The 15679-nt window shown below is 41.1% G+C and overlaps 1 protein-coding gene across 1 annotated transcript; it reads right to left on the bottom strand.

Annotated features, from left to right (window-relative positions):
• Positions 1-875: 875 nt before the first annotated feature.
• LOC137265145 (uncharacterized) lies at positions 876-13207 on the bottom strand. Its single transcript, XM_067800464.1, has 9 exons — positions 13085-13207; positions 12515-12702; positions 11506-11660; positions 8758-8882; positions 7734-7831; positions 6302-6463; positions 4918-5050; positions 4379-4423; positions 876-2639 (listed from the first exon to the last, which is right to left on the bottom strand). The coding sequence occupies exons 1-9, from the start codon at positions 13158-13160 to the stop codon at positions 2092-2094; spliced, it is 1530 nt and encodes a 509-aa protein (XP_067656565.1). The 5' UTR covers positions 13161-13207; the 3' UTR covers positions 876-2091.
• Between the last annotated feature and the right edge of the window lie 2472 nt (positions 13208-15679).

The following is a 15679-nucleotide window of genomic DNA, read 5'->3' as shown; positions in this document are numbered from 1 at the left end:
TGTAGATCGATGCTGATGATGTCAGTTATTGAATTTTCTGCTTCAGACTCAATGTTTTACAAACCGACGTCTTAACGTTGGAAAATTGCTGAGTGTGGCGTTCCACAATAAAGAAACAGACGGTATGGACCAATTCATCAGAACGTTTCCGTCATTTCGACCTTCGTGAAGATCTGGTTATAGCTTTCAACAACCTATGCTTGTCGGAAGAAACGGTTCACTGGATGGTCATATATTTGCTGACTTGGGCTTAGATTTTCGAAGCTCCCTTAGCGCTAAGATAGTCGTAACCTCCATCCATTAACATTAACGTACGATTATCTTAGCCCTAAGAGAGCTCCGAATATCTAGGCCTAGACATTAACCTGCCTGCCTCTGTGTCGCCATATTTCGTAAGTGTTCCTCTTTATTTGAAGCATGGTTATTCTTTGACATTGACGTTATCTCCACATGCCTTTCTTTTTAAACCAAACTGACACTGATATCAATAAGCTCTTTGCAACACACCCCGTCCTTTATTATTGGAATTCTCTTCCTAACCCAGATATTTACTGAATGAAGTACGGTTCATTGGTTTCCGACCCCGCTCTGGACGCTGTCACTCAAACGTTTTTCATTTGATGTCAACCAATTAATTGTGGCTCCTCTTCTGGGGTTACTTGCATAAAGCGATCCATGCGCTTCTAACATCTTAAGTCTATGTTATAGCGTGGACGTCCTAGCCCTATTGTAGCTTTGTGTGAGTGGACTTCGGACAAGAGTGACGTCTTCAAACTAGATCGTTGCCCTATCCGTCCCGGTGTTTAGGAAATAGGAATACAAAAACACCATTATATATATGATCGGAGTCATTTCGTCCATACAAAAGAATAATATATCCAGTAATCGTTTAATGTGTTAACGTCGTACAGTAGTCAGTGGGACAAATGAGGTCACACCATACAAAGGCAAGGATCCGGGTGAAACTACTCGTGGGACTATTCAGGTCAGTGGTAACCCGCAAGTCTCCGTGACTATTAACAACCAATCCTTGCATCTGCATGGTTCGGAGATCTTGGCTTTCTTCGTGGACATTGCGGGGATTATTAGGTCAAATACTTAAGACATGACAAATAAGACAACATGCAAGAGGCAGAACATAATATACGGCAGCAAATCAAACACAACACACAAGTGATCAAGAGTCAAACAACACAATTTCGGATCAAACAACAAAACAGATTAATCAAAACACATCATCAAATCGACAACAACCGAACAAACAATACACACAAACAGACTAAGCAACTCCCAACACCTCAAACAACATTCACAGATCGACTGCAACAACGATCAAACACACACCAACAGATCAAACAACACACACAACACACACAAACAGATCAAACAACACACCAAATCGACAACAACGTTAACCGATCAAACAAGACATGCACCAACAGATCAAACAACAAATATATACAAGCAACACATGAAATATAAGGCAGCACACACAACAACTGATCATATACAATAAACACTAGCACTGATGTGTCTTAGTCTGTTTTGTTTTATTTTAAGTTGCTAATATCCATATTGTTTTATATTTCACCGCTAAACCGGCTTACGTGTTCTTAGCTAGTCAAGAAGATAACGCTCTGGAATGTTTAATTTGCATTAGTCCATACAGGTTTCTATGGCAACTGGTCATGGGCGTGGCAGGAACGCACGTCATGTAACATCATTAAAACTGTATCTGAAACAACTGTGTACATGGATGCAATTTTTTAAACTTTAAAATTGAGATAAACGCACTGATGATCTGTATATCTTTGAAAATCTCTCAGTTCGCCCGAGCACAAATTTACGACGTAGTAGCGTCATATTCAGTTCCAGATATGTCTTCTTTGAACCAGTTTATTAAAACAGAAACATTTTTATAAACTTTTCAAACAACAGTTAAATTTCAGTCATGTGAAAATCATACACGGCATAATTTCTTTAGCTCCATAGTTTCTATAACCATCGAAAAAGCAGTGAAATAAAGTCGACACAGAAGACCTATATCTGTTTTGAAAAGGTGACAGAAAAGGTCGAGCATTGCCGGGTGAGTCACTCTGATATCTTCGTTAATATCGCAGATGCTTTCTTTTTGCTGATTGCATTCTTCACGCTTTTCTTGAAGGCTGACTTTTTACTTCCAGTTTTTCCTGATTTCAATTTCATGCTGGAGGTTTTCGACGATAATTTTGTCGGCTGCGCTATGTTTTTGGCAGTTGCTCCTGACCCAGATCCTTCAATGATGTCAACCTTCACTTGTTTCACGTCAACCTTGCGTGGCGTTGCCTTCTGTTTACCCGTACGTGACCCCGCCTTACTTCTATACATGTATTGCAAATGGCGAAGAAACTGCTTAAAATCCCCGAAATTTCTCTTCATGAAGCGCACCTGCCTGGACAGTGTTGACAGGTCGAGAAGGACGATGCCCAAGATGATAAGGAGAAATATGAGGATGCCCGCAACGCCGAACACGACAACGGATCCTCTATTGTCGACGGCGCTGGTGAACTTACTCTTGTACTGCGCTGTATCCGTTTTGTCGACTGACAGCTCTTCCTGAATCTCATCCAAAGCATCTTTCAGGGGATCTTCTTCATCATCTGTCAAACAGAAACAGCTAGCATCTCACAATGAGTGTGTGAGCACAAACGCTTATGACGTTAAAAAAAGCCATGAAGGTATAAACTGTTACTAACGGGGTCTTAGCGCTATCGAAACGGAATATAGTGCTAATATAGTATCACTAACGGGGTCTTGGCACTGTATTCCTTTCAAATAGTGCTGCGACTCCTAGTGACAGTTCATACCGTCATGGCAATTTTTAGCCTCACTAGCCCCTATGTGTGTGGGTGAGGTCTAGAGCACCGCTTTAACCAGTATTACATTAATTTTATATCACAAGGAAGGAAAGCCCGGGATGAAAGGCCTAAGGCGTTTACAAGTTCTGTGTTCTATAATCACCAGCTGTCAGATCAAGCTGCCATCAAGACTCGTAAAGGGATACAACCCTACTGACCGAATCTCACGACAAGACAACTATTGTAGCCGAAGATAACTGAATTCCGTTCGAAGCTGCCGTTATATACGTATATTCACAAAATTTCTTCATATGTGGGCACACACTTCATCAAAGCACGATGGCACTATCAATATCCATCCGATCCCCAGATTGGTCGTCTCTTACGAGAAGAGACAGGCACAGAGAAAATAAGCTGCTCTGAGGGTATATGTTATTCAATATGCTAACAATATTATGATATATAGATTTGGAACATACTAGTTCATATTTCTTTTTGAAAATCTTCAAATATCTTCTTTTTCATGTTTCAGGCGTATCTTTCAATTAATGGGTGGTGCTCATACAACCAGAGTACTTTTACGTGAATTAATGTCGTGTAATGCCGCACCTAAGGTTCCGGCAGTACCACCATAATAATCTCATAAACGACTAACACAAACCAAAACCTAACGACCCAAGTCGTCGAGAGATGGTGGCACGACGTCAGTGAAAGTACTGCCTCTAACCGCAGATCCTGACTGGTATGATAGTTAAACGCAGGAGGGAATGTTTATATTGTTAGCACATGCACGTGGTAGCATCTACACTGAAACATCCCACATATTGCAATGAAAAAGTTGTCTGTCCAGAAAACAATTGTTCCTATTCATCTTACCAGTTTCTATATGCCGCTGATAGAAGAAGCAACACTTGGTGAGGCCATGCAGTTTCTGACGTGACATGTGTTTTTAAAATAAGGAATGTTGGCCGGACAAAGTGCACTAACACGTGACCACTCGTCTACAGGTGACCTATAATATTCTGACATATATTAATATTGTCCAGTTTTCATCAACGGCTTTGAACTGCGTAGTGGCAATGAAAACTGGAAAATAATAAAGGGACGCTTGAATTTTCCTGTGATCCTTCAGTTAATTCTCTCAGTATATGTAACGACCCCTTTTTGAATCAGTGTTTCTGTGATTGTTGTCATCATTCCTATTTTACATTGATATAATTCATTTTAAATTCACGACACAGGTATCTATCTGTCTTGTCTTACTAACCCGTGAAGGTCCCGGGGTAGAAAAGGCCTTCAGCAACCCATGCTTGCCACTATGCTTGTCGTAAGAGGCGACTAACGGGACCGGGTGGTCAGACTCGCCGAGTTGGTTGACACATGTCATCGGTTCCCAAATGCGCTGATCGATGCTCATGTTGATGGTCACTGGATTGTCTGGTCCAGACTCGATTATTTACAGACCGCCGCCACATAGCTGGAATATTGCTGAGTGCGGCGTAAAACTAAACTTACTCACTCCCTCTTGTCTTACTACATACCTCTTCCCCATTGTATCCCGAACATTGCACCTTCCACATAGGCCTCTGAAACAAAGAAATACCCATTTAACGGCATATTTCACCCACATTATTAGCTAGCTCGGAATACATTGTCTACAATGAACGTGTTATCAGTTCATAACACTCTGGGCGGCGGCTTGTAAACAGGTAATAACGAATCTTGACATCCATCAACAGTACGTAAAAATACACAACAGCAAATGCTAAAAATGTCCTTAATTTACTTCTCTTACATTCCGAACACCGATTTTGCAGTGTTTGTGTCTACAGGATGACCTAATAAAGTCAAAAACTTTAAAGGTGGGTTATATGGAAACAGTTCAGCGTTCAAAAACTAGACTAACAACTGGTCTCTGAAATGAACATATTTTACTGAAAAAAGTTCTTTCTGGGACTTTCTTCATTTTCCTGACTTGCCACATTTTCTTGACTTGCATGTGCTTTCTTGGATATATTTGCTGGAAAACAACTCTGGGCGCAAGCTGCTGCTTCACTATGACCCCACCCACCCCACTCACCTTTCGATGTGTATATCGGAAATATAATTGCGGGTTGGCCAATTCCACTATTTTTTAAGATATGTATACATTTGGCATAGAAGGTGACGGTGGGGAACTCGGCTACGTCACCGATGTAGACGGGGACGAACACCTGAAAAACCGCAAAACTGAATGCGTGAGTGAGTGCACGTGAGCAGATGTCGCTATCATTATTACATCGATGCTTCATATGGACTTTAATAACTTGTTGATTCGATTAAAGATTAAAAGTAACAATTATAGATTGAAAGTTTCTATTTAGAAATGTATACAGTCTATGTATTGTTCCGTGTTTCGAAGAAAAAGTGTTCGGGGAAATGTCTCGTGAGACTTTGATTCTGCATGCGCTTTCAAATCTTTGTTTGTTTAAGTTTATGACGTCATATGTATTATCCTATGGTTTTACTTTTCAACGAGCCCTCCAAACTGCAATCTTTGCTTCGTAAGCAGCTGATTTCCGACTAGTCAGATTTATTAAATATATTCAACTGTCACTATGGACAAAGTTTCACACCACCGTTGTCTTGTTCAGTCACGTACAGTCCCACGGAGAACCGTTCGTTAATTCTATAATGGATGGAAACGGCTGAAATATCTCGAATGATTTTTCTCGGAATTACCTCCCGTGATAATCCCGTTGAACCAAAACTATCCCTCAACCAAAGACAAAGATATAGTTTCGTTATATTTCGACAAGCGAACAGAGAGAGACATCATATGTGTACTTCAGAGGAGGCTATAAGTTCATTTCATGCAGAAGTTAAAGAAGAACCCGTGAAAAGATCATGGTGTAGGTATGTCTTGGTTTAGTTTGGTTTAATATGGTACTAAAGTTTATAAAATCGTAATATATAACTGCACAACTCGTCTTGGTGTATTTCAGACAAATCCCCGTCATTGGATTGGGTGTTAAGGCTTCCAGTGGTCATACTCGAAGAAAGCATATGTCACACACGAACTGTGTTGTTTTGAGTTGTTGTAACAATAAGAGTTGTAACAATAAGAAAAATGATATAAATTCGAGAAAAAAAATGATAAATCAATTCGAGAATAACCAACTTTGACTGTGTGCATTGTTTCGTGAATATTTGTGTGACACCTGGTTGCAGAACGATACTTGTTGGACGTGTTATGCGAATTAAGTGACTGAGTTCAAAAGTGAAACCTAAAAGTAGGCCATTTATTCAAATTACTTGTCACTTGTCCCCATACATATTCAAAGTCCCAAGTTCTATCTCCAATGGGAATGATGGGATTACGTCACTCGAAGCAGTAGGCCTTCACCGAAGTGTGGACATTCACGATACTCAAAAACTTGTAGAAAAAACTTGCATACCTCAGCATTTCAAACAAGACGTATTACCTTCTCTGTCCCATTGCTGTCCTTGTAGAAAGTGTATGCATCTGGGTACTTGGAGAAACACCCGTCCACGGCGCTGTAGGCGAGTTTGAAGGCCGTCAGGTGACCAGAGGATGTCCTTTGGAGTGAAATCCCTACTACGTAGCTAGCAAAGGACCAGGCCACCTGAAAATATATTTTGTTTGTTGTTTAACGAAACCAGCGGTTTGTACGCCCGTTTTCATTACTGAGGTGCAATTAATGTCGTCAGCCATTTGTTCAAAATCAAACAAATATTGTGCCCAGTACTTGCATTAATCACAAAGTCATATATTCGCCCTACCCATTAAACACTGTTTCAGGTCTTCTGTCCTTATATTGGCAGTGCAGAAAATGTCAAAGTTGGCAAAACGGTGTGTACGTTACTGTCATGTCGGAGACGATTCACTTAAATTAACACGGTCATTCTGATATTGCAGTTTGGGTTCCAGTTTTTAAAGAACAATGTACTTATTTCGCAGCATTCAAGTGAGAATAAGAAGCCAAACCATCAAAATCGGAATAGTTCTAGAATGCTGAAAAGTTGTCGCCAAACTTGTAGATGACAGTGTCGCAACGTAGCTTCTTGGTTTCAGTAAGTACAAAATCAATGATTTATACTCAGAACATTTACCATCTGAATTACGACGGGTTTGCAATATAACTGTAGTTCAAGACTGGAAAAAATACTTTTAAAGGTCATAAACAAGATGCGTAGAAATCAGTTAATACATACGTTCTAATGCCAATAATTCCTTCATTTTTTATACCACATACATGCAAAACATTCAGTCTAAGTAAACTTAGTCTCAGTGTATTTCGTTACACTCCACCACTGAGACTCAGTAGTGGATTGTAACGAAAAATACTGGGGAAAAAGTTTACTTAGACTGGCAAAACATTAAAACAGCTCTTATCACGATCAGTAGTGTACACAGATTTGCAAAAGTGAAAATGAAAACCACTGAAAATACTGATTAGAAGTCTGTTGACATACACGATGTTAAAGTTTTGAGCAGACATGTATGTTACTAAACTAGCCTTGCGGAATATTTAATGAATTTAATGAATTACTCAAATAATTCATCATATTGCCTCTTGATTCTTTAGTCAGAAAAACAAAAAACAAGTCACGTATGTATCAGGTGATAATATCTTATAACTCAAGGTGATATATTTAAATAACAGCTGTGTGGTTTTGGGGTGGGGTGGGGTTAAAGTGATAACAGACCAAATGCCAAACTTTCTATATAAAACGTTTTTACTCAAATTTTGTGTCGTTGATTTTTGACTTACGACGATTACCCAGTTGCACCTTATTAATGAGAATGGGCGTACTCTAGAGAACTGATGCACAGTGTATGATCTATCGCCACGGCAATCTTGCGGAGTTTGCTGTAATCAACATGAAACTTACCCCCCAAGAAACGGAGTTCCCGGTAGCAAACGTGAAGTTAAACGCAGGTCTGTCTCTGTACTCAACAACTTGGTCAGCGTTGCTCTTTTTCATGAAGTCTGTGAGAACCAAAACAGAAAAATACTTTATTTGGCACTGATTTTATATAATGATTTTGTCAGGCCTCAATCTCTCTTAGTGATGTTTTGAAACTACGGCTCATAAGTGCGTATGTATGCTGCCTCGGGTTAGCGCCCTCGTAAACTCCTTGCAGAATTCCTTAACAGAACCACAGCGTCTTTGGACATGGTCGAATTTTTATAAGGCAATAACATCATCTTTATTTAACCTGACATTTCTGTCATTTTAAGTGCTGGTTAGAAGGCCATAAATCGATTTGAGAAAAAAAGAAAACTTTAGATATTTGTGTTTCAGTAGTAGATCTATCGCGGAGACATCAAATATGTTCCACATACAATGTGTTCCGCATACAATGTGTTCCGCATACATTGTGTTCCGAATGGTCTGTTCGCAAACAGATAACAAGAACAACACAAGAACAAGACAGTTCATGCCAGAGCGGGATGACATAAACATATACTGCTCAAAACAAGTTACGATATTGAACATCCGACTCTTTTCAATAATACAGTTGTTAAATGAACACATATATATTTCTTTAGCTTCTTTCATTTAGAAGATAAAGCTGCTCTGTTTTCAATTTTGCGGTCCTATTTCGTTGATATAAGACTCCTAAATGTAATTTAAGAACCAAACGCAATAGCCAATCAGAATATATTCTCACAAAATGTCGTGCGAGAATAGTATGTATTTTCGCTGGCATGTTGGTAGATAAAGTCATATCTGATCGAGACATTTCAGAGTTATTGTATCATCACTCAAGCTTTAACCTTCTTCCTTAGGACTTTTTAACAGTCATCCACATTTCATATCAAATGATGACGTTTAGGGAAACAGTATGTAAATCAAATGTTTTCATTTTTCATTATACTCGTATTCTAAATTCAGGATGATAAAGTGTTACTTGTTGGGTAGTCTCTCGGGCCTGTGTTTGCGATGACAATCCGCTGGGTACCACTCATCATCTCCACCCACAGCCATCCCATGTTGTCGTCAGGTCGGTTCACAAACACCCCAGACGCATTAAACCTAGGGGCAGACACGTGCGTTTGTTATGTAGAAACAATACGGTAGAGTACTTCCTGATTTGGATGGCTGTAAGATTGCCATGTGCTCTTCTCTCGCTTATAACACATAGCATGAGATGAACACTGTGTGCGAAATAGATTCCAAATTAACCATCCAGTAGGGCCTGCTATGCTTTAAAGTTGTGCTAGCCCACAACACAATTCACTAGCCCGAAATGTGAATGTAGACACTAAGCAAAATATTACAAATATCAGGCCATATTTCAGGAAGTGGGGTGTAGGTGGAGAGAGAGAGTGTAGGCGGTGTATGTGTAAGGTAAGCTTTGGTGTCGGATAATACTTACTTTACTTTATCCTGCCATGAATCAAGAGGGTGTTACTTGGAAGAGCTTTGTAAATGACACCTGTCTAATTCTTCACGTGGGTCATCATGTCTGAGACATCCAACTCTTTGCTTTTCGACATATTCACTGACAGCATATTCAGCTGAGTTTCAAAGGAGGCACTATCGATGTCTAATCTATAGAATTTGGAAACAAAGTCAAATTCGCTTGTGTAGTCTTTTCCTGCAGCACCATTAAAGAGTAGAGTCTCCGAGTTCCGGTAGAGGATATAGCCAGGTTGATTAAACCCGTCTCTGATGCAGCTGGTGACCAAGTGTAGAGCAATGACATACACTTGCCTGTAATACTCCTCTGTTGTCTGAGGAACACGGGGAGGTGTTCCATCATTTATTCTTTTGGGTTGCCTTTTCGTCCTTGGTAGAACTGGCTCAGGCACATCGAGTTGTATGGTTTTGATTTTCTGGTTTTGCCAGAGGCGAGAAGTTTCAGCATTCCTGAGGCTTTCAAACACAGCTAAGGTTGCTGAAGCCATCTGCTGTCCACGCACAGCTGATATGTTTCCATGGAGAGATTTGCTGACTCTTTCTAAAAATGCAGATCCCTAAGTTTGCAGTGAGGAAGTGAAATGTTCTCATGTATGAAGACACTAATTTGACCAGAATCTTTGTAATAATCAGATGTGATAACATCACATTGTCCGGGTGCTTCAAGCAAGCATGGTGCGCGTGATAGATGGAGCATTATTATGTTTTACAGAATAGGAGGAATATGTTGAGGAGAGGGTTCGGGTGATCCAGGCATAGTCAGATTGGAAAGGTTCATCATCAGCTAAGGGCCACTGCAACCTCCACTCTCCTTCTCCAGGAAACGCTGCCTAGTCGAGGGCCGTGCTTCCGGTGGAAAACCCAGGTACTATTTCGATCTGTGCATCATGAACAATGGGGAGTCTGACGACAGTGTACTTGGCATGCAAGCAGACATTTCAAGGAAGATGCTCTGCATATTTAGAGTGCTTTTGTTGAATCTTACAAGTCACGTTGCTGTCAAAAGGGACAGAAAATTGAATGATATATATGAATTCAATGGCTTTATCAAAAAGGACAAGATCAGGTTTGTTGGTTGGAATTCTTCAGAAGCTTTATATGAGCCTATTCCATAGAAGTTTCCAACCATCATTTTCCATGACGCCCTTGACATGTTCAGTGTCGTACCATGGATGGATCTCGGAATCAAAGCCACAGGCAACGAGCCATGTCATCATGTCTCTTAAGATATGTTGTTTGTGCCAAGGTGTTGAAGAGTCTCTGTAAATTCACAGCACAAAAGACATTTCATGCATGTATCTTTTAGAATAGCATTTAGGCGGTTGCGAGTGGGAGGTGGGAAGTCCCCAGTTTCACATTTGAGACCAGCTGATTTCATCCAGGTGAAGGAGTCGGTTGGAATACAGTTCTGGTCCACACACTGCAAGTACACACGATGCAGTGGTTTCTTAGAAAGCTTCGCCACAAATGACCGAATCTGGGCAGACGTGGTGAAGGACTCCTCTCGTTTGCTCCCATCGCTGTTCCATCCAGTATATCGCCATCAATAAAATCCACCTCGAATTTCAGATGCTGTCCAACAAACCTGGCGCGTTTAAAATAGTTGTGGAATTGATTGCCTTCATCCTGTGTCTTTACATACATCACCGGAGGATCATCCGATAAAGTACACAATACAATTCTATCTTGAAAAACCTCCACATTAATCATACCCCGGCCTCCAAAACTGATTGGCATATATAAACCATTGAGAGAGGAACGAGGGAGGTGCGCGCTCAGATATGATCCTTCTAGTCAGGCAATCATGACTCTGTTTGGAGTCAACTACTCCAAAAGGATACTAAAGGATCGGCACAGCAAATGTGTTGGTGGCTTTAACCGTGTTTAACTCCTGAAACCATTCAGGTGTGTGTGTGTGCGTGCGTGCGTGCGTGCGTGCGTGTGTTTGGGGTAAAAATTTCAATGACTGTGGAGATATATTAGCAGAACTGGATTTTTACTAGCCAGGGGCTAGCGGACTAGTGGTTTTTTCGCACACTACACAGTTGGGTGGCAAAACAGATTAGACAAATTATATGTCTGAAACCTATCGAGTCCCAATCGATTTAACTGGTTCTGTTCCTGGTTATTATTATTTAATCAGTGACACAATGACAGACAGGGTCCATGTATAGTTTGAATCATGGAGCATCCGGGTACCTGGTTTCCCCGATGAACAAACTCCTGAAAATCTCACGTGATCTGCAAGCGGTCCTTATTTTCCGCCATGTTTCTGTCGGAACTGCCCTCGAATCGGGTTGCTCTGTTCCAGTTGAGGAGATTGCTTCCGAGGCCGTCCAGGTCGGTGTACCACACAACGTCGCCGTGCAGGTTGAAGACGGACAGTCTTACCTGGGCAAACAATACCAAATCATCACAATGACTGATGAGGGAGTAAGTGGAGGAGTTCGGTTTAACGGTACTCATTTACGTTAACAGGTTGAAGTGAGAGTCAAGTGTGAGGTGATTTAGGACTTCGTGTTTAATTAATTGCAGAAATAAAAACAGAATCAGATGATTAGCATCAGACATGCCGAAAGGGACGCACCTCTCCACAGCGAATTACCGTGCCTAACGTGCCACTCACTGGACGGTGATTCCCATCCAAATACCTTATGCATATTTTTGTTTTCAACCGGAGCGGAAAAATGCGGCTTTACGACTTTTCGTAATGACATCTGAAGTAAAGTGACACTGTTCTGAATAAACAAAACCTTGAGTGAGTGAGTGAGTGAGTGGGTGGGTGGGTGGGTGAGTGAGTGAGTGAGTGAGTATTGCTTAACGCAGTATTCCAGCAAGGACACCAGAAATAGGCTTCGCACATTGTACCTATGTAGGTAATCGAACACGGATTCGGGGTGACGAGCCAGAGCTTTTACCACTAGGCTACCCTATAGCCCCCGCAGGACGTGGAAATTTACCTGCAGCTGCTATACTGTTTTCCTGACAGATTCCCATATTGGACAAACAGTACTATACCATAATGGACAGGAGGAGTGGTTCGAGAAAACAGTAACATTATATTCGCCATCTATAGTAGCTGTTACTTTTATCACAGACCATATAATAATATAAAATCTGTTATATGGTCTCTGCTTTTATCAAATTTAGTCCATACATTGAAAATTATGCTTCTCTCGATCCTTTCGTACACTTCCTTTCCACGTGTTAATCATCATCAGAAGAAAACTCCTTTGTCAACGTACCACGGTTTTGTTTTCGATCTCCCAGTTATCGATCACGTCGCTTCTGAAATTATCACCGGCCGCTGAGAGGTCAAATACAGAAGAGGAACTTGTGAGGGGCGTGGACGGCGGGAATCCACCCTGCTGTTCGAACAGCTGAGTCGGCGTGTTGGTGCTGTTGGTCGTCATGAGGAATACTGTCCTCCACACTTGAAAAAATGATGTACTGAAGGTTAAAAAACCGTAACTACGGCAACCAATGCCACAAAGACAAATATACCCAAGAAAACCCATCTTGAATATGTCGCGTGATTACCGCAATTTCTTCCTCTGAAGCGAAAGTCTCTGGTTCCCCTTACATCATATTTTATGTTTTTATTTTAAGAACGCATTCTCTTGAAGTGATAGTGGAAACGAAACTGGAAGAGATATTCATTTCTAGAAATATAAGTGTGAATTGTGAAAGCACTGCAACCAGCATAGTTGGGGCATCCTCAGAGTCGCCTCTCACGACAAGAATAGTTTACTGATGATTAATACTCTAACCAGGAGATTCGCTGGTGATCAAATTAAAGATGTAAGTTGACATACCTATGGCGGATCCGACAGCTTCTATTGTCATGGCAACAAACAGTACAGATAACCTCTTCGGTGACATCCTCAACATTGCTACTGGATCAACTCTGCATATATACAAAGCAGGATATCTTAGTGCAATGTACCATGCATGTGAGTGAATGAGTGAGTGAGTTTAGTTTTACGCCACACTCTGCAATATTCCAGCAATATAGTGGCGGTCTGTAAATAATCGAGTCTGGACCAGACAATCCAGTGATCAACAGCGTAAGCATCGATCTGCGCAAGTGGGAAACGACGCATTACAAGTAGAGTCGCCTTCTGTGGCAAGCATGGGTTGCTGAAGGCCTGTTCTAACTGGACCTTCACGGGTCTCAACCAACCTAAAAGGCGTTGTGTATAGTTACAATTGTGGCCATGGGAGCCGTACTAACTTACACTTAACGCACGGAGGCACCACCCTGCCTCTGTGACTGAATGGATTAGATTGCTGACTAAGTGTCACTCTGAAGGGTACGTTCAAATTGAAACTGGTCTTTAACCCCACTGAATTACACAAATTTATATTTCCTTCGTAGAATTTCTTGATGAAATGGCTAACGACAGATACATGAGCTGTGTTATAAGATGATATGAAATACTCGAAACAAAATAGCACCTCGGTCTGTTTTCATGAGATTAGAGAAAACATTTAAAAGTTCTTCGTGTATTTTGAAAAGATTCAGGAAAATAATACATATTTATTTTTGTGTATACATTTTCACCTGAAAATTAATTAAGCTGCAACTCTCTCATTATTCCAAAGAGAGTGGAACCTTAGCGATTGTGAAACATACGATCTATTGGCTAATGAAAAACAAGAAAAAGATTCCATCAATGGCAGACTATTACAAGAAATTATGCGTAAGCAATGTCACATATTAACATCTGATAGGTCTGGCATCAGTATCGGGTGTATCCCCCATGTGCTTGTATGACAGCTTGAATCATCCTCCTCATGCTCCCGGTAAACCTTCTGATAAGATCATGTGGCAATTGTCGCCATTCTTCATGCAAACCAGCTTCCAGCTGTGTAACATTCTGGAGAGGGGGTTCTTTTTATCTCACACGGCGTCCAAGAAAGTCCCCGATGTGCTCCAAAGGATTCAAATCGGGGCCAAGGTAATGTCACGATAGCCTCATTCTGGATGAGGCGGTCACAGCACGTGAACGATGCGGTCTGGCGTTGTCGTCCATGAATATCGGGTGAGTAGCCAACGGGTGATTGTCAAAGTGAGGCACGACAAATGGATGGAGAATATCCCAGATGTACTGCGGACCATAAGGATGTCCTCGGACAGTCACAATTTGCAATTTATAGTCGTGTGAAAGACAACCCCAGAGCATAACCGATCCTCCACGATAAAGAACAGTAGGGTGGATATTCCTGGGCAGGTAAGCACACTCTCATTCGACCATCTGTAACATGGAGGAGGGAGCTGTTCTCATCTGACCAGTGGACCCTCCTTCATGTTCTCAGGTTCCACTGCCGACTGGCCATACACCACTCAAGATGTCGTCTCTTGTGGAGATCAGACACAGCAGGACGTTTGATGGCTCTTCTGGACCTCATGCCAAGTGCTGTTCTGTTGGATAATTGTCTCGAGGGTAACCACAGGCGCTTCAAGACCGAACTTGTGGCAGAAGGACACGCCTGTTGCATGCATGTCAACAATTTGCCACCTCAGTGCTTCAGAAAGTCTTCTCCTTGCCATTTCAGTATTCATTTGTTTGCTTTTATATCCATTAATTGCATGTCAGAGAAACTGAATTTTGGGAAAAGTGTTGGTTGTATGCTTCACGTGCACAGGGGATCTGAAACACCCTGTTATCATTCATGTTTAACGATTGTTAACAGTGACTCTACTATCATGAAATATATCAGAGGGTGCTTAATTAATTTCCAGGTGTATATACTGTATATACTAGTGTTCTGCCAGTAAAAGCAGACAACAAAGGCGCCACATTACGGTTCAGCTCTAGCGCGGTATGCAGTTTTCAAGGTCTGGGAGCCGTGTTGAAATCATTTCCTAAATTCTGTATATCCATATTAACTTTTATATCCAATATTAACTTTGAATACACACGCAAAGACAAGATGACTCAAACTATGTTGTTGTTGGGATAACTGCCTCTAGATATCTAACGTCATTATATTTAGCTTAAAATAAAATAAATTATTCGATGGCAACTATATTTTAGTAACACCGTGTAGAAATATTAGTCTTTCTTCATCACAAAGTAGATATTTTAGCAATTTAATTGGTCGTCGTTTATAAAGAAGCCTATGTATGTCTGTCACCTCAATCCGAGCTTACCTGCGTGTACTGGGACATCTCATCAAGGCACCTTGCCGGCTGTCTTCTCATAGTCGCGAGCACCGCATGTGAATAACGTCCTACTATATAGCTCGAGTTGGACTCCGTCATTTCCTGACAGGTATTATGATTGCTACAAATCTCTATAATCAATGGCATCACAATGCGGCAGCAATCAGGCATCCACATTTCCTCGCAGAAATTTGCATTCGGTTCCAGCCAGTGCTCTAACGTTAGAAGGAGGCCTGTCAAG

This window comes from Haliotis asinina, chromosome 15 (assembly GCF_037392515.1).
Source record: "Haliotis asinina isolate JCU_RB_2024 chromosome 15, JCU_Hal_asi_v2, whole genome shotgun sequence".
NCBI lineage: Eukaryota > Metazoa > Mollusca > Gastropoda > Lepetellida > Haliotidae > Haliotis > Haliotis asinina.
Note: the sequence above shows the minus strand (reverse complement) of the source record. Positions and strands in the feature narration are given on the sequence as shown.